The 20,537-nt window shown below is 44.0% G+C and overlaps 1 protein-coding gene across 2 annotated transcripts in view; it reads left to right on the forward strand.

Moving 5' to 3' along the window:
- The window catches only part of si (sucrase-isomaltase), a 205,593-nt gene extending 185,392 nt beyond the window's left edge, over nucleotides 1-20,201 (forward strand). The window contains exons 44-48 of one of the 2 annotated variants that reach the window (XM_085990397.1): nucleotides 5,412-5,536; nucleotides 6,065-6,153; nucleotides 7,345-7,394; nucleotides 15,837-16,010; nucleotides 19,942-20,201. In XM_085990397.1, the coding sequence (XP_085846523.1) occupies nucleotides 5,412-5,536; nucleotides 6,065-6,153; nucleotides 7,345-7,394; nucleotides 15,837-16,010; nucleotides 19,942-20,007 (504 nt within the window). In that variant the 3' untranslated portion in view covers nucleotides 20,008-20,201. Of the gene's footprint in view, nucleotides 1-5,411; nucleotides 5,537-6,064; nucleotides 6,154-7,344; nucleotides 7,395-15,836; nucleotides 16,011-19,941 lie in introns of those variants that run through there. The other variant, XR_015078687.1, reaches the window with a different exon arrangement.
- The last annotated feature ends 336 nt before the right edge of the window (nucleotides 20,202-20,537 follow it).

A 20,537-nucleotide genomic window follows, 5' to 3' on the forward strand; every position in this document is an offset into this window, starting at 1 on the left:
CCACTGAATCATGAGGTTAAGGGCTGAAGTGCCCACTCCAGAATTAAAGCACATCATTTAGACAGACACTGTATTGGAGTGCTGATGGTATGTTTTAATGTCAGATGAAGTGTTAACCTGAGGCCCATGTCTGTTCTGGTGACTCAGGTGGACACTGGAGCAGTAAATTATTGAGTATGTGCCGACAGTAGGGAACCTCAACCACTGGCAGTTCCCTGTCCATTGATTTAATTGATTCTGTCCAGTATGTACTCAGAAAATTATCCTCTAAAAGTCCCATGTTACTGTTCAAAGAAAAGCATGGAAGTCTTCTATTGACGTGGTTACCATTTTTCCCTCAACTAATAGCACCAACAAATAGATTAGCAGATTACTGCTGTTCATGGGGACTTGTTGTGAGCAAAATGGCTACTGAATTTGCTTACACAAGAAAAACACTTAATAATTTTTTTTAAACCTCTTTTAAATCTCCTTGTCTTTTCTGCCCCCAATGGAAATATGCCAGTATATCAAGTCTCTCCTCATAACTACAGCTTCCTAACCTTGGCATCATCTTGGTGAACTACATTGCTCTCAACACCTTTAATGTCCTTTCTATAATCGGGTGCCTAAAACAGCACACAATACTCTAAGTATGGCTTAGCCATTGCCTTGTAAAAATTTATCATTATGGCTGGAATTTCCTGTACCTGGGCGGGTCGGGTGCAAGCGGCCGGCGTGGCGGGTAGCGACCCCATCGTTGCTTCCATCCCAGTGCAGAAATCGATTTTGCGTTAATGGGGCCTATAAAGTCCGCCCTGCGTTTTACCTGGACCTATTAAATGATGCTGGTCTGATGACATCATCCATGGTGCGTTTTCAGCCGGGATATTTAAAGCAGCCATGACCACATTGCATTTGAAGGTTCATCTAGGAGTGTGCAGTCACTGCACTGGGGGCTTTGATTGCTGCAAACACTTGGAGACATGACTGCACAGAGGCAGAGGGCTATACCCAAGTTCTCCGATGAGAATGCAGGAAGGTCCTCTTCCTTTCCAATGGGCGGAAAAGACCTCCCCAGGAGACAAAAATTGCAGAGGAGGTGAACAGCAGGGATGTGTTCAGGAGGACTTGGATGCAGTGCTGGAAACATTTCAATGATCTCATTAGATCAGGAAAGGTGAGTACAAAGCCACACTCAACTTCATCCTGCTGTGCCTCTCATCATATCCCCATCACTCTGCCTTCCCAACCCTACTCCTGCACATCCTTACTCACACCAACATACCTTGCACACCCACCCATCCTTCTCTCTCTCTTTCTACATTATCACATCCCCATCTCACTAGCCACCCCTCACACTCAGCCTCATCCTAATGCAATCATACCAAGTAACACCACACAAGGAAGCCACTTGGCATTGCCACCCCAATCCATCATAGTCTCCCTCTAAAGATGTAACCCATCCATCACACTCACTCAACCTTCTCTTCTTTCACTTCTTGCAGGAAAAGAGAGCGCACAATAAGAGGGAGAGGGAGAGAACTGGAAGTGGCCCTCCATCATTTGCCACCCTCAAAAGAGCAGAGAAGGTGGCTTTGAAAGTATCAGGAGTGGCTGAGCAGCTGGAGGTGGGAGATGGCGAGAGGGGGACATCTCAGTAACCTGGTGACTGAATTACATATCAAACAGCTACATGGCATACATCAGTCACTCATATGAGCACTGATGTCATCAGCCATTGAATGGTCATCATGTGCACAATGGTATCTGCACCCATTCTTCATATGGCATATCTAACTCATTTCTTTACTCTCCCACAGGTCTATCAAGACCAGCCACCGCACCCCCCCCCCCCACACTGTCCAGGAGGAAGATGACTCCTCAGAGGGGCCTTCAGGCACTGCATCACCAGACGTCAGCACACCCAGCACCAGCGCAGAGACGCACACCTCGGTGGGTCCCACATGAGATAGAGTAGTATTGTCACCTGGCCTGTCACAAGTCACAAGTGAGCAAGAGCAGGTGGTGTTGACAGGAACAGCAGTGGAGAATCCTCGCCAGAGGGCGGAGGACACTCCCAGCTCTGCTCAGCTGCATGCAGATGCTGAGACTCGGGGGCCATCCAGAAACAGGGCTATCCTGGAGGTGCAGGAAGACATGCAGGGGGCTCTGACAGGTTTTGTGACCACATTGTCTGCAAATGTTCAGAGAATGGAGGAGTCCATCTCCAACATGAGCACCACCGCATTGCAGGCAATGGCGACTGTAGGCACTTCCATGGAGAGGATGGCCACCTACATGGAGCCGCTAATGTGTTACTCACAGGAGCACATGGTCTCCATGGAGAATAGATGGCTATCTATGGAGCATAGATGGAAGAGGCTCATAGACCTCCTGTTAGGAGGGATGCCAGCATAGACAATGGCCCTACTGATGTGCAGCAAGGTGCTTTCCAGCTCCTTGCTAGCAGGGAAGTGTGGGTGGTCCATGAGAGGGATGATGGTGAGAGGGGACATGGAAGTGGGGGCTCCTCTCAAAGCGCTTACACTTCTCCCCCACTGCCACCCCACCTCAGTCAGAGCCCCAGATGCATCCTCGGACAGCGATGGCTAAGCCTGCCCCTACACAGTCGCAGGAGGAGCAGACTGTGGCGGGGCCACCAGAGGCTCCAAAACCCAGAGGACATCTGCCAAAAGTGTCTACGTAGTGGCAGCAGGGAAGTGAGCAGGCTGCCTCTACCTCTGCTGAAGCCACAGGGGTAGCGCCTTTTAGAAGCACCCGGAAGAGAAAGATGACATGCAAGTAGATTCACAATCTACTTGTACAAAGGGATCTGGGGGTCCTAGTACATGAAACACAAAAAGTTAGCATGCAGGTACAGCAAGTAATTAGGAAGGCTAATGGAATGTTGGCCTTTATTGCAAGGGGTATGGAGTATAACAGTAGGGAAGTTTTGATGCAACTTTACAGGGCGCTGGTAAGACCGCACCTGGAGTACTGCATGCAGTTTTGTTCTCCATATTTAAGGAAGGATATACTTGCATTGAAGGCAGTTCAGAGAAGGTTCACTTGGTTGATTCCTGGGATGAAGGGGTTGACGTATGACGAAAGGTTGAGCAGGTTGGGCCTATACTCATTGGAGTTTAGAAGAACGAGAGGTGATCTTATTGAAACATACAAGATTCTGAGGGGGATTGACAGGGTGGATGCTGAGAGGATGTTTCCCCTAGTCGGGGTATCTAGAACTAGGGCACATAGTTTCAGAATAAGGGGTCGCCCATTTAAGATGGAGATGAGGAGGAATTTCTTCTCTCAGAGGGTCGTGAATTTTTAGATTCTCTACCCCAGTGAGCTGTGGAGGTGGAGTCATTGAACATATTCAAGGCGGATATTGACAGACATTTGAACTACAAGGGAGTTAAGGAGTATGGGGAGCGAGCGTGAAAATGGTGACGCCCTGCATCTGTGGGAAGCCAGTCACAGTGGCGAAGCAGAGCGCCCGCTCAGTAACACTGGCTTCATCAGTGGCAAAGTTGACATAATTGGTTGACATGTCAAAGAGGGCATCAGTGACCTGTGTGATGCATCTGTGGGTGGCCAACTGCAAGAAGCCGCAAATGACTGCTGCAGATCCCTGGAAGGAGCCTGAGGCGAGGAAGTTGAGTGTTTTTGTCAGCCACTGATAAGGCGTGGCCACCTGCTCCTCTGGGCTGCAGGTCTTGCTCAAGCAATCTGCAAATGTCTGCGAAGACCTGGCGCGATAGCCTGAGGCTCCTTTGGCACTGCTGCTCAGTCATGTTGAGGAAGCTTATCCTCTGCCTGTATACCCTGTGTTGGGGGTATTGCCTCTGGTGCTGTGCAGCCCTGCGCTGATGCCCTCTGTCCTGTGCAGTATCAGGTGGCTGTTGGTGCTGCTGGTGTTGGGGCTCATCGTGGTCTGATTCTGAGGACCAAAATGAGACAGTATAAATGGCACCCATGCTGATGGAATAGATGGCAGGTCAAGTAGAGATGAGAGAAGCAATCCGTCAATGGAGTGATAGGTTGTACCAATGAGGTGAGACTGGATGGGACTTTGCTGGAAACACTTGCAGCCTGTAGAAAGCTAAATGTGTGCTGGGAATGCAGTCAGCAACAGCTTCTGCCTGAGGAAAGTGATCAGCTGTGAAGTGAGAGCTTTTATAGTACAGTTCATGTTGTCATCTAATCAGCTGGAGTAATACCTCTCAACTCCAGCCTCAGGCTGACAGACGTGGTTCCCGAGCTCTGTGAATCCCATGGGCAGCCAGGGAAATTTGAAAGGTAGGCTGAAAAAGTCGCTTAAGGGTCTGACAAGTTGGTAATGATTTGAATTAAGTCGCCCGCCTCTGCCGGTTGGGTCGCTGCCGCACCGGCAAACGTGCTCGAGGGAAAGGCGAGTGAGGGCGGGATGCCGGCGGTTTCCCGACCCATTCCAACTTATTTCAAATTTCCCACCTGACCTGCCCCCGATCGCGCTTGCACGGACCCCAGAAAATTCCAGCCTATATCTTTTATTTTATTGTATGCTGTTGGCCTTTTTATTGCTTTTTCTACCTGCACTTGCACTTTCAGGGAATTACACATATGAATCCCTAGGTCTCTCTGTCCCTCCACACCCTTCAGCATCTTTACTTTGAATGTATACTCCCATTCCTGGCTTTTTCTCTCTAAATGTATTACCTCCGCTTCCCTGCCTTAAATTGCATCTACCACCTTTATGTTGTGGGTAGTTTTATGCTTTGGACTCTTGCCATGGTTGAGTCTGCTCAAACTCATTTTATTTCATTCTGATATCCTGTGCTGGGCCCAATCCCAGGGATGAAAGCAAAGTGTACTAACCCATGCACCCCAGATGTGATTTTATCAACTACACAGATCACTGCAAAGCTTTTATGACTTCATCACTCATCAATTATACTATCATTCACAGCTTTAATTAAATCAACAGGTTGAAATTAGTCAATGGCAGTAGCACAAAATGGGCAGCCTACTTTTCTCCGGGCCAATGGAAAAGAAAATCATGCATGGTGTGAAACGGGCTGCTGATTCCCTGTCAGCTCAGTTTGCACTGCAGGCATTGACCAGTTTCACCCCCCACATCTTTTGTCTCGCTATCTGTTAGCAGACATTTCTTGATTGACATTTGGTAGCTAATTATTTAATTTGGTTTCGTCAAATTAAAATTATTTTTTATTTTACCGATACAACACTTCTTTTATGCCGGTCACTCAACCGGAAAGATATTTGTGAATAACTGAGAAATTAAAAGATCTAGTTTGCATCCTTGTAATTTGAGTTGTTTAATAAATCAGCAACAAGATCTGATAATAATGGTATTCAGGATAATTGTAATAGGCAACTCGAACAGACAAATAGCACTCTTTATTAGCAATGCATGTTTTCTACAGGCCAAAAGAGAACCTGAAACACGTAAGTGGATTGATATGCCGACACCACTTGATCACATCAATCTTCATATCAGAGGAGGTTATATTATTCCCTGGCAAGAGCCAGCGAACACTACACATTACAGGTAAATGTGTATATTACAGGATAGTTTAATTAACTAGATATGCAATAGAAAAAAATCTTTCAAAGAGATAATTTTCCAACTTTACATTCTCGGCAGGGGTTTCCAACATGCGATCGCAATGAGCGAGGTTCCCCTATGATGAACACAGAGTCAGAAAACTGTCTCTTATATATTTAAACATAAAAACTGCTTGACAGGTGCAGGTGGGCGGAAGCAGGAATCAAGTTCGTTGAAGGAATACTGGCAGATGCCGTTTGTTTGAGAATGAGTGAATTCAGGCCCTGAAATGTAAAGATGGGGCAAGAGCTGGATGGAAGGGAATGTGCGTAGGAACATAACAGTAGAATATAAGTTTGGGTGGAGTTCTTGTTGGTATTTAGATGCTTAAGCCAACATTTTCAAGTCTGTAGTAAATGTATCAACACATTTTGTAAGAAATTGATTTGTTTGCTTGTTGTTGATCTTGAAGAATATGTATATGAAAACCTCAAAAAAAATCAGATTTAACAAAATAAAGTCATTTTACAGCCGAAAAAACTTCCTGGGGCTTACCGTTGCCTTGGATGATAAACAAGCTGCTAAAGGTCGTCTTTACTGGGATGATGGTCAGAGCATCGGTATGTCAGCTTGTGATTCTTTTATTGCAATTCTTTGTTTTATCTGGTTGTAAAATCTACCGTGGAAGCCATTATTGTTAATCAGAACAAAATCTGTATGGGAGGTAGTGCTGTTTAGTCCCTTTGGTGGCAACTTTGAACACATTTTACTGTAATTTATTTTTCTTCTCTCCTATCCTTAAGGCACTGACTCCTTTTGGGGTTGTGTTCTGTAGGCACAAACATCTTATCCAATGGTTAATCTTCATCTGTGTGACTAGACAGCAAGTGTTGGCAGCCATCGCAGACAGGCCTAATGCCACACTCAACTGACGTTAATACCCACTTAACAGTAGGAACAAGAGAAGGAGTGGTGACTGATTTTCCTTTCCTTCTCTAAGCCAGAGATGCTGATGCCAACTGAAGCACCTACTACCACCTTGGTTGATAACAAATCTGGGGCTTTCTCTGATTTCCATACTGTGCAGTGCACTTCAGAACTAAGCCACATAGCTTTGCTGTAATAATTCTTGTTATTTCACTGTATCAGCATAATAGGACACTGCATAAAAAAAGTTAAACATGCTATGTGCCTCAAGTTCTTGGATCTGTTTAAAACAGAATGCCTGATGCATAAGAGAATCAGCTGTCATAATCATATGTGGGCAATAGAATGAAAAGAATGTATTCTGCGGGAGATAATAATTTTTTCATTGCCACAATATAATTTGTGAGTCAAAGTGAAAATATAAATGATCTCATGCAGATCTGTAAACGGTCAACATTTAATCAGATTTGGCAGCGATGCACCCCATTCTACAATTCCTTTAAACGGTTGGACTAGAATTTCAGGAATGATTTTACTTTCGTAGGATGCCTCAGTATTTCCAGCTACTCCTTCACTTGTGGAAAGCCATCATAACTCACTCATGGCTGCCATGCTTGTGAGTAATGAGTCCTTCATGCTTGTGAGAGAACGGCAGTAGCTCACTGTCATTGTTTAGATATAATCCACAGCATACCAGTGATGTATTATTGATGTTGTTTCAGCCATGCCAAAGATCTTTATAACTTATGGGAATCTTTTATACTCATAAAGAAAATCAGTGATGCACTGTTATCAGTGCCACTTGCCATATATAATCCTCACAAATGTCTGAAGTTCCATTGATATTACTTTTATCAATATTTCATTTTACTTCTACCTTGCAGATACAGTTGAAAGAAGTGAATACTTCCTAGCTGAATTCAATGCTACTAAGGTATGTGGTACCCTTTGCTTTTCAGAATTCCCAATGTTATTTCAATGGGCAGAAATAGAAGTGGTGTTTTTACCACAGAAGTATTTTTTTTAATAAAATGGCCCACCTGGCAGAAAGCTCCGCCCATTGGAAGCTTGAGCATGTGCCTGTCATGATTTTCTATTGATTAATTTTATTTAAAATTGTTCTAGAAGCACAATTTCATAAAATTATCTCTCACATGTGACTTTCTTTGCCCCCAGAATTACTGTGGGTAATTATTTTTCATATGGTAATCTGTATGGTGATGTCACATCACCACAGGTGATCATGAACAGTCATTATTGTACTTACTGATATATATCATTAATGTCAGCTAAATTAATAATGGATGCCTACTGAAAAATAATCCTGCTCAGGATTTCAGGATGGCATAACCCTGTTCTTTCAGTTTGTGAAGATACGAGACACAAAATCCCCCTGGATTTGCTTTATAAGCACCATCTTAACATTGATTAATCCTCTCTGTAAATATCAGAATGCCTGCCAGCTCAGTAACTCAGATCTTTTAAGGTGAAATCTAAGCTTTTGAGGTTGAGTCCTAGGGTCATCTGTCATTGGAATTCACCTGCTTCAAGTGAGTACATTTCATCAGTCTCTCTTAACATTTTCATGCAGAAGTAAAATATTTCAGTTCATAGCAACAAAGGAAAAGAACATTGTCCACCGACCCTCCTTCAATTGCAAACTTACTGTACCTCAGGCGCCAGCTCATCCTGCTTCAACTGCCAGTTTACTATGTTTCAAATGCCAGCTGCTACATACATGCCAAGCGAGATAACTAGTAAAAACTGACCAAAACCTTAAAGAAACACTGACACAACCTTAAAAAGGTGATCACACAAAATCAGATTTGAATATAGGTCTGTGATATGTAGTTACATTTCAAGTGCAGTGGGGCATGACCTTGTCATAACTTAAGCTGCAAGTCTATCCAACATTTTGTCACTTGGAAAGCAAAAGATTGTGACAAAAATTTCAGAGATTTTCTTTCATTTCTTGTGGAGAAATTGTGGGCTATTACAAATTTTAAATTTTTCAGTGACACGGAGATACTCTGCTGTCTTCATCTACTGAGTCAAATTGACATTCCTGACCCCTCCCTCCCCATTCATGCTACAATTGTCTCACCCTTCCCTCAGTTTATGCTGTGCTCTCCTCTATTCATGTGTACACTTTCCTAGTGTCTTTCTTCCTCTTTGCTAGTCTCTTGCTCTTTTTCCCATCTTGCTTCTCTGCACATTGTTTTCCTCCCTCTCATGTGTTTCTCCCCTCATTCCCAGCCATGTTGTAAAGCCACCTGCCCCCTTGCTCTGGGCCTTATTGCTAGAGACATTTCTTCCCCTTCAGCCGGTGGTGTGAGGCTGTCCACCTCTTTCCCTTCATCAAGATACTGTCTACCCACAATGCAAAAAGCTTGCCCTAAATGAATGCACCTTGCAATCATGTTCTGAACTATGGGTGCTTAATTTTCTATAACTGCTTCTTTCCTCCAGCAACTGAATTGCTCTGTTTCCCAAGAATCAGCTGCGGTGTTGACTTTTGTCCACAAACGTGCCCAAGCACACACTGACCTCAGAGCACAGACTTCTCCACATAAATTGTGAACAGTTGGAATTTATGCTGCTAGCCAACTATAGAGCAGCATTAATTGAGGGTACAAAAGCAAAACACTGCGGATGCTGGAAATCTGAAATAAAAACAGAAAATGCTGGAAATACTCAGCAGGTCAGGCAGCATCTGTAGAGAGAGAAACAGAGTTAACATTTCAGGTCGATGACCCTTTGTTAGAACTGGATTAATCGAGGGTAGTTATACAATAGCCATTGGCCCAAAGTGTCCTCTTCCCAGTGGGAGGAAGATGTATCGCAGTCTCCAAACAGAGAAATTAGAAAACGAAATTGTCAAGAATATGGATATTTTCCCATTTTCTTCCAGGGCAATGGTTGACCATAGATCACTTAGCTGTTTCTGAATGTAAATAGTAGAATCAGTAGGTTAAAATGTACTGATACACTGGGGGTACTTTTAACCTAACTCGGCAGGCAGAAACCATGGGATTGGGTGGAACGCCAGTTTTACACCCTGTGCAATATTACTATCCATTGACTTCAGTGGAGAGTAACATCGGGTGGGTAAAACTAAACAACAACAATTTACATTTATATAGTGCCTTTAATGTAGTAAAATGCACAAAGGCGCTTCACAGGAGTGTTGTCAAACAAAATTTGAATTCGAGCCACGTAAGGAAATATTAGGACAGATGATGCAGGTAGGTTTTAAGGAGCATCTTAAAGGATGAAAGAGAGGCAGAAAAGTTTAGGGAGAGAATTCCAGAGCTTAGGGCTTAGGCAGCTGCCAGTGGAAGAGCAACTAAAATCGGGGATGCACAAGAGGCCAGAATTGGATGAGCCCAGAGATCTCGGAGGGTTGTAGGGCAGGAGGAGTGTAGTGTATGTACCTTTAAGAGAGAACTACTTTTACAGCTCCTGTGTACTGTAGTACCGGCAGTGACCACACCTGTATATAAGCTTTGAGCATGCCTCTGTACCCCAGTCTTGAGACTACCCTACTCCAGTAAATACCTGTTGATTGTTAAGTTATAGCATCCGTGTGGTTATTGAAAAACATCATACTCTCAGAATCACGGATCTAACAGTGGAGACGAGTGGCGATTTGAATCTGCCTGCAACTCTGCATTTCCCTTCGAGGATTCGCTCCGGGAGGGCGGTGGAAGAAAGTCGAGGCCAGAAACACGGGCGTTGACCACGAGCAACCGCCCAGTCGTCCGGCAGAGAGTGAACATCGCAGGGGAGGCTGTGGAGAGCCGGGCTTGGTTCCCCAGCCATGACGATTAGCAATAGACTGACGACAGGTACAGCGCAGACCCTTCCCGGACAGCGGCGGCTGGAGTCGACCGACGGTGGAGAGAAAGCCAAGCAGCGTCGACGGGGTAAGACAGAGGGTGAAGCGCACAGGGCGCAGCCGGGGGTTGAAAACGGAGCGGCGTCGAGGAAAAACAAAATGGAGAGAGAGAGGGTAAAGCAACAGCTGGGTTCAGGACCGAGCGGCGGTAACGGGAAAGGCGCACAAAAAAAAAAAAGAACGCGCAGAGCACAGCCAGGGCTCAAGGGCTGAAAAGTGTCCGCGGGGAGAAGAAGGGAGAGCGCGGGAGATGCCATTGAGCCGCGGAGAAGAAGGAAGGAAAGCGCGGGAGATGCCATTTTGTGCCAGCGGAGAAGAAGGGGAAGAGCGGGAGATGCCATTTTTGACAGTTAAATCACACCCAGGGATGCAGAAGAGTGGCAGTATCTCTACGTTCGACAATGAAGTCGAAGATTGGGCGACATATGTGGAACGTATTGAGGTGTACTGCAGGGCGAATGAAGTGCCAGATGCTAGGAAAGCACTGGTTTTGTTAAATTCCATGGGTGCAAAAACTTTTGGGTTACTGCGAAACCTAATAACCCCAGAGAAGCCTGTGAACAAGAATTTCGAAAGCATAGTAGAAATCCTACAGGACCACTTAAACCCCACACTGCTGCTGATAGCAGAACGATTTAAGTTCCATAAAAGGAACCAACACAAAGACGAAAGCAATGCTGAGTACTTAACGGAACTGCGCAAGCTATCGAAACACTGCCAGTTTGGAGCGGGACTAGCAGATACGTTAAGGGACAAGTTTGTGTGTGGGCTGCAAAGTGAAGGAACCCAGAAACGGCTTCTATCAGAAAAGGATCTTAAGCTGGACAAGGCTTTCAGTATGGCAGTATCACACGAAGCAGCCGCAAGGGGCGCTGCAGAGATACAACGGAGACCGCAAGAATATGGCACCAATGAAATGTCCTATGGAACAGGGAAGTGCTATCGCTGCGGCAGAACAACACATGACCAGAAGGATTGTTGGTTCAAGGACCAAGTGTGCGGACAGTGTGGAAAAGCAGGACACATAGCAAGAGTCTGCAGGTCTGGGGAGAAAACCAACAGTAAGAAATCTCCACAGGAGAAGTACAAAAAGGTACACCAGGTGATGGACAGTAGTTCAGATGAACAGAAAAGTGACACAGACTCCGGAAGCAAGGAGCTGGGTTGTCTGAAACTACATAAGGTAACCAAAATGGAGGATCACCAGACTATCTGGGTTACACTCAAGATAGACGGAGTCCAAGTGAAAATGGAATCGGACACAGGATCAGCCCTAACAGTCATAAACCAAAGGGACTACAAGCGGCTATTTTCACATATACCCTTGAAAGCTACAGAGATTGTCTTGAAGACGTACACGGGGCAAAAAGTCTACCCCAAAGGAAAAATAAGGGTGAAAGTGATATATAAAGGCCAGGAAATACCTAAAATGGATATATATGTATTGCCAGATGGAGGACCACCACTGCTAGGATGTGAATGGATCCGGAAGATACAATGAGATTGGCATTCCATACAGGCACTGAAGGTTGAGGCCAAAAATGATGACGACGTCACACCTGGACGACTGTCAAAAATGCTAACTGACGCAAAAGAAGTGTTCCAGGAGGGACTCGGAACACTAAAAGGCACAACAGCAACGATTAAAATAGAGGAAAATGCAAGCCCAAAGTTTCTTAAGGCCAGACCAGTGCCTTATGCGATCAGACCAGCTGTCGAAGCAGAGCTGGAAGGGTTGGAACGTTCAGGAGTATTGTCCAAAGTAGACTGGAGCGAGTGAGCTACACCCATCATTCCTGTAATGAAGAGGTCGTTGAGTAATACGCCTGGGGAACCAAAGAAGGTCCGCATCTGTGGGGATTTTAAGGTGACAGTGAACCCAGTCCTTCACACAGTACAATATCCGCTTCCACGAATTGAGGATATTTTCACCTCGCTATCTGGAGGTAAACACTTCACCAAAATTTATCTAGCCCAGGCGTACTTGCAAATGGAGGTAGAAGAAGCCTCGAAACAATACCTTACGATTAACACTCATAAAGGTCTTTATCAATACAACCGGCTGGTGTTCGGGGTAGCATCGGCTCCGGCTATTTGGCAAAGGGCGATGGATCAAGTCCTGCAAGGGATTCCAGGGACCCAGTGTTATTTGGACGACATCCTGCTCACGGGCGAAAATGACAGTGATCACCTCGCCAACTTGGAGAAGGTGCTCACCAGATTAAAGGAATATGGGCTACGAGCTAATCGCCACAAGTGCGAGTTTTTCCAGAAGCAGCTCTCGTATTGTGGCCACGTCATCGAAGAAGAGGGGTTACATAAGTCCCCTGAAAAGATTGAGGCAGTTGTCAAGGCTCCAGCACCAGAAAATGTGTCACAACTGAGGTCGTTCCTCGGGCTGGTAAACTACTACCATAAGTTCTTACCAAATTTGTCCACGGTATTACACCCATTGAACACCCTACTGCAAACAGGGGTACCATGGAATTGGAATGACGAACGTAGACGAGCTTTCCAGAAGTATAAAGAATTGATCACATCAAAAGAGGTGTTGGCCCATTTCAACCCAGCACTACCAATTCGTTTGGCATGTGATGCATCACCCTATGGTATTGGAGCGGTGCTGTCGCACAAATTCCCAGACGGGTTGGAGAGGCCAGTAGCCTTTGCGTCTCGGTCACTAACCTCAGCCGAGCGCAACTACGCCCAGATTGACAGGGAGGCCCTCAGCCTAGTATGGGGAGTAAAAAAATTCAACCACTATCTGCATGGGCAGAAGTTCACCTTGCTGACTGACCACCAACCACTTGTCTCCATCTTTAATCCTAAGAAGGGTGTTCCAGTAATGACGGCACAACGGTTGCAAAGATGGTCCCCGTTTCTAGGGGCGAATCAATATGAAATAGAATATAAAGGCACGAAACAGCATGGAAACGCTGATGGGCTATCGCGCCTGCCACTGCCTACTGTGGAGGAAGCACCAGCAGTGGACCCTATCGAGATATTTTATTCGTCAATAATTGAACGATTGCCAGTAACGAACGCGGATATAGAGAAGGAGACCCGCAATGATCCGACGCTGTCTCGGGTATATGATTTGACGGTGAGGGGATGGCCAACACATGGCGACTCACTGTTGCCAGCATTCTCATCCAGAAGAGAACAGCTGTCAGTATGCCAGGGGACAGTGATGTGTGGATCCAGAGTGGTGATTCCACCCAAGTTAAGGGAGAGAGTGCTAAATGAGCTACGTGAAGGTCATCTGGGGGGAGTGAAAATGAAATGCCTTGCTAGGGCTTATGTGTGGTGGCCGGGTATCGTTCAACAAATCGAAGACCTAACCAAGAGCTGCTCAGGATGCCAGAAGGTCCAAAATGCGCCACCACATGCCCCTCTACACCCATGGGAGTGGCCCTCCTCTCCATGGCAACGGGTGCATATTGATTTTGCTGGTCCATTCATGGACTCAATGTTCTTAATAGCAGTGGATGCTCATTCGAAGTGGCCTGAGGTGATAAACATGTCCTCAACCACTACAGAGAAAACGATTGCAGTCCTACGGACCATATTTGCCAGAAACGGCTTGCCAGAGCAGATTTGCTCTGATAATGGACCACAGTTTGGTTCCGAAGAGTTTCGAAAATTTATGAGAAGGAATGGGGTAAGGCATTACACATCCGTCCCGTATCATCCAGCCACAAATGGATTGGCTGAGAGGTTCATACAAGCCTTTAAGAAGGCGATAAAGGCCATGTGCGACGATGAAATTCCACTACAGCATAAGGTGGACAATTTCTTATTAGCCTACCGAAACGCGACACATGCAGTTACCAACCAGACCCCGGCCATGATGTTCTTTAACCGAAGGTTGCGATCTCGTCTGGACTTGCTTAGACCAAATGTGCGAAGAAATGTTAATGATAAACAATTCCAGCACATCAATGAGTAGCCGACAAGGAGCTTCAATGTAGGACAACCAGTCTTGGCCCGTGACTACCGAACAGAGAAATGGCAACCCGGAATGATATGCACACGGCAGGGGCCATTAATGTACACAATGGATGCTGGGGAGAACATTGTGAGATGCCACGTTGATCAGATCTTAGCGTCACAGGAACGAGTCAACCCCATGTCTTGCGTACCTGGGGATGAACCTGACATACCGGTAGCATCTACCTCTGAACCAGTAGCAGTGGAACCCGATGAACTAACCGATGAAAAGGGGTCAGAATCGCCTCCGCACCAAGAACAAGAACCTCAGGAAAGGCGCTATCCCAAAAGGATCAGGAAGCCGCCACAAAGACTGAATCTATAAATGAACTATTGTTGTTTAATGTACATGTTAAAGTGTTAATTGTTGTTTGAATATTATGGGTACTACTGATCTAAAAGGGGAGGAATTGTAGTGTATGTACCTTTAAGAGAGAACTACTTTTACAGCTCCTGTATACTGTAGTACCGGCAGTGACCACACCTGTATATAAGCCTTGAGCATGCCTCTGTACCCCAGTCTTGAGACTACCCTACTCCAGTAAATACCTGTTGATTGTTAAGTTACAGCATCCGTGTGGTTATTGAAAAACATCATACTCTCAGAATCACGGATCTAACAAGGAGGTTACAGAGATAGGGAGGAGGGAGGCCATGGAGCGTTGCACACAATCTCGTCAGTTTCCCGATGGGTTGGGTAGGTTAAAATTGACCCACTGTCAATAGATACTGCTGGTGTGCTTTTTATAAAGTTTGTCTCAAATTCAGTGGTAGGAAGGGCATAATCTCCTCTAAGATGTACATACATGCATAGAAATTACAGCACAGAAGGGAGCCATTTGGTTATCATAACTGTGCTGCTGTTAGTTCCTCAACTGGAATTATCTGCTGTCATCCCATTTCCATGCTCTTTTATATTCTTTAATTATATCCTTGTATATTTGTTCATTTCAAATACTTGTTCAATTCCATTTTAAATGTTTTTTTAGAATGCAGAAGTTCCTTATTCTTAATTATTTATATCTCAATATTGATAGTATAAAAATTCAAGGTAATTTTGCAAGGTTTTGCTTCTGTACAGAGTTTTGCTAGTGACAAACACAGTAGTGGAGATGGAGTTGCAACATTGTAGCTCTGATTTTCTGACCTGTGCTCACCAGTTACAAGGCTTTGTGCTGGGAATGAAGTCATACAACTTATTCCAATTATATTGTCATTAATGTATAGGAATCAGTTCCCAACATGTTAATTTTATACTTGGGTCCTGCTTAGCTTTTTATTGGATTGCAATTGTACTGTCCAATTCAGCATTAAAATTAATTTTCTGGATTCATCTCGATGTTACATTGTGTTAGTCTCGGATGACTAATCCTTTACCAACTTGTCTAACTTCAGTTACTTAAAACTAGCTGTCTTGCATCAACCCGTGTCAAAATATAATTTGTGATGTAACATCTGAATATCTCTGATCTATTTGGCAAATTACAGAACACTATGCAATCTAGCATATTGCACAACAGTGAGAAGAGTACAGCAAATGAGGTGAAACTGGGCTATCTCCAAGTCTGGGGAGCAGAGAACATTCAGTCTACAAATGTCAATGTAATTTATGAAAACATATCACATATCATCAACAATGTTACCTACAACCCTCAGTCACAGGTAAGAAAACATAACCGCTGTAAGGACGCATAGGTTCACATTAAACACAAGGTTGCTCAGATTTTAGTTGACAGTTCCTCAGTATAGCATGAACAATCTATCCTTATTTATCTGTATAGGCACTTATATACTGGATAAAGCACAAGAGAGCTGTTTAACCTCTAAATTTACTAGCAGACACTTTTTAATATGTTGTGGTATTCCTTAAAGAGAGAGAGTATTTTACTACCAAGACACCTTTTAAAAAATAAGCAGGAACAAAGATTTTTGGTTAACGTGAATATATATTGCTCTGTCCAGGTAAAAAGAAAAAAATACTGCAAATATTTGAGCTGTTCATTTGGCCATTTAGTAAAAACTATATTACGGTAAATTTTATGAGACCCTGCTCTCAATGTTGGAGTCTTGGTCGACGGGAATGCAGATCTGGGAGTCAAGCATGGAGATCAATGCACCCGATTGCAGCATTCCCAATTTCAGCTTATGGGGCTAAAAATTGAGTAGCGTCCCAATTGAGGCGCTAACTTCGCCAGGGCCCTAAAAGTAGCGCCCCGGAAAAATTAGCGCCCCCGCACCGGAAATTGAGTAGTTGCGCCCCAAGAGGGAAGCAGGACGCTACTTGTTGCACCCCGCATCCCTCTTGGGACGCTGTGAGTCAATATTGCGGTGTTATCGCTGCGGCACGTCGCGCTGCGGTATTGCAGGCCTTCCTCCCCTTCTTAAAGGGCCCGGCACTCAAGAGAAGTGCCGGGCTCTTGGAGCGTAGCCGGCACTCCGCGGGGTGGGGGGGTGGGGTTCAGGAGGCCGGGGACGGGAGCGCAGGCAGGTGCTGGCAGGCGGCCAGCAACAATAATGGCCGCCCCGCACCTCGCCTTTAAATTGCGCCTCGCCGGCCGCACATAGCGTCAGGCGGTAAATCAGGGGGCGCTCCCGAAGATCGTGGCCGGGGCATGAGCGGGGCGCTGCGCACACCAATGATGTCAACGCCAGCGCCGCAGGGCACTACCGGCTAGCGTCACCACTAACCTCCTGCTGAATTTTGTGGGAGGCGTGGGCAGTGCCGCGCCCGGGCGCTAGTTGGTTTGCGTCCCAATTAGCGCCCCCTTAAGGTGCTAATGGGAGGCGCTACCAACTGAATTTTTCCCCCATTAACTTTTTAATTTAAATGTCTGGAAGATTGGGAATGGCATGTGATGTAAGAAAACTACTAGGCACTTGGTCTGAGTATTAAACAAGGCTTTAATCAACTGTTTTTCAACATGGAGATCTAGTTGTGTCCTTCACTAGTTCCTGTTAAAGGATGTCCTGCACAAGCTGGGCCCATGCCCGAGTATTTATACTCTACCTGGACAGCGCCACCAGCAGGCCGCCCAGTATTATTACATAAGTCATTTTCACATGAATGACAAGATTCATGTCAGCATGTATTGGGCATGCTAACCTCTTTGCTCAATTCTCCAATTTTTGTTCCCATCGCATGATACTCCACACTGGTTGTGGAGTCTCATAAAATTTACCCCATTGTCTTAGTGAGTGGATACCAGCTTAGTTTAACAATGTGACTGAGTTTGAATTAACATACACAGTTCATACTGAATCGTACCTCAGTTTATATTTCTTTTAATGTTTTATCAGCCTCCTTACAGATAGTAAATCCTTCACACCAGTACTTTGATTATATCATCAGCACTCACTTTTTAAACAAAAAGTTATTCAAACCCTGACAGAATAAAACAGAGAGGATGTTAATCATAATTGTTTGTAACAATTTATTTTTAACAGTGATCCTGATAGTGAAACTTCTCTTATTGATGCTTATCCTACTGAGTTGTGTCATAATCTTAAATGTTATGAAGACAGATAACTGTAGAATTATCTACATCTCTTGATCTCCCAATTTCTGCACTGTATAATGTTTCAAACCTCTTGTCAAGCGAGTGCTGGGAGCTTAAACTCACCCTCTGCAATGGACTGAGAGTCTGAGCAGCTCTGAAGTCAATGGAAAGGATAATCAGATGGGGTGTATAATAGGCGGCTGATTTGTCACAAACCGTTTTATGCCACCGTTGAAGTTGAATTTTACCCTCATTGTGTAGAGCTTCCCTTGATGAGACACTATGAAGTTCCACTCTACTGCTGTCACGAATAGGCTCTCAGTCCATTCCAAACTGCTGTCAGGCACTCTCTAACCAGTTTTGAAATACACGACACAGTAACAAGAGACAACTAAGAGATACCAATAAGTATACAGTAGAATGCACTTCCCCTTTAAGTATAAGAGGAAGAAAATGCAAATATAGCCAGTTAATTGGACATTCTTGGTAAAATGAAATCATCCCATTTATCAGATTATCCCCATTAAGCAAAACTCATTAGTATTGATTTAAATGCATTCAAAATCAATTACTCTGGGAAAATTCCCAATTTATATGAATGTTCCTATTATTCTTGTCCCTATTAACTGGCATTAAGTGGAATATAAGAATATGGGTCTGAATCAATGTGAGACAAAAAATGACTTTTGAAACTGAAGACAGCAAAAGGAATACAATAAAGAGTAGAAAAGTCAGAACTGGTTATCTGATATAATATAGAAGCTGTGTGAGTTAGATGCCCAACTAAGTTGATATAAACATTGGTTTATAATGCTACCTCTTGTCCTATAAATATCAGGATCTAACACACTGTCTAATTATGCAAAAATAGATGCTGACAAGCAGTAATAATGTGATATAAAACAAATCAACCCCAGCAGAAAATAACAGGTAGTAGATTTATTTGCGGTAAATCCATGACTTCTGTTGATAACCATCAGATTTTACATATTTAAAGGATTTTTGGGAGTGATTTTCATCTTCAGATGTCAGTTAATTAGAAATTAAGTTTGCACTTTAAGATTCACCGGAATGTTGTGCAACTAGCACTCAATGGAGTAGAAATTCATTTTGGTTTGTTTCTGGCACAGAATGATTGGCACTCCAGTGCGTGTCAGGATCCAGAGGACCAAGGCTTGACTAGGCCTCTGGTCTTTTCAGCCTTCTGCCCACTGGCCAATTGCACCCCGACACTCTCTGAATTTCCAGGATCTGGTGCATTCATAAAGCAGATGGGCATCCATGCCATTTGCGGCACAGCTGGGATACCCACTTGGGGCTGTGGGAGGAAACGAGTCTTGCCACTGTGTTAAAGAGCCAGCTGAAGATTTGAACAAAATTTGTCAACTTATCACTCTGCAATTGACTGCAGCAGGGAAGTCGGCATTTTCAATTAGTGTTGGCCCCACTTCCACCACAATGATGTCCCAACAAGCATGTATCCTGTTTCATGCGGGCGTACATTGTACCAGGGGCATCTGAGGTGCAACTGGTGAGAATTTGGGCAGATGATGTCATGGTGCCAGTTTCACCTCTTTTAATGATGCCCCCAGCTGCCCAGAATATCATCTCAGATGTGTTCAAAACATTGCAGATTTTCAGGGCCTGAATATGAAACATTCTGTCACATAAGGCTACCAATGTAAAGTCTGTTGAGGTATTTAAAGGGGAAATAGATCTTAAAAGGGTAAGGATATTAAGGAATATGAAAAAGCAAGGAATTGTGATTAAACCAATAGTGCTGCAACATCTTACTAAAATGGTGGAACAGGCTCTATGGACCTGAAGCCTTCCTCAATTACTATTTTGGGATGTTCCTAATGCCATTTCAACAAAGGGGGTATTTTTTTTAAATCACCATTTACATTGAAAAATTGTAAAATCAAAAGAGGACTTATTAATTCTGGTGTCTGCTCTGGATTTACTTATTTCCATTCCTTCACCTGTGAGACTTTAATGAAAGCAATTAAATAATTTACCTGATTACCACTCAAATATTGGGTGGTGCACTTACAAGGGACATCTAGCCTTGTCTAATTCTCTTTTTCCATTTACAGGAACTCTTTGTTCAAATGACAGACAAAGATTTCCGGATCGATAAGCCATTAACGATCGTTTGGTAAACAACCTGACGAATATCAATTAAATATGCCTGAATGAGAACCACTTGCATGTTGATATTTTTTGGTAGGATTTTATTATTACATTTTGATTAATGAAGATTTGAGAGAGGCTTCTTGAAGAAAAAATTCTTAATAATGGTGCAATAATTAAATGTGTTGGATGTGTTTAAAAATAAACTCTATTTAAAATCCTTCGTTATATTGCATTTTTGAAATAAACAGCTCTTCATCACTGCAAGAATTGCATTAAAATTGTTTTTACATTGGTTTATATATTGCATGGTAATGCTGATGTAACTTTTGCTTGCATGTACATGCAGTAGCTCACATTGCTACAGTGAGTTTGTCAGCTTGGTTGTAGATATTTCAGTAAAGTTACATGTGGAAAGACCATGGTGTTTTGTTGGTGGTACATGTGGGAGGGAGGATAATCGGTCAGGTGTGTTCAAGGACTATTCTGCCTTCTCTTGGGAAGGATTAATGCCTTGGATCTATAGAAACAAATAGTGTGGTAACATGTGCATTTCTGA

The sequence above is a fragment of the Somniosus microcephalus genome, chromosome 6 (assembly GCF_052327205.1).
Source record: "Somniosus microcephalus isolate GS21.2 chromosome 6, FLI_Smic_1.0, whole genome shotgun sequence".
In the NCBI taxonomy this organism is placed as follows: Eukaryota; Metazoa; Chordata; class Chondrichthyes; order Squaliformes; family Somniosidae; genus Somniosus; species Somniosus microcephalus.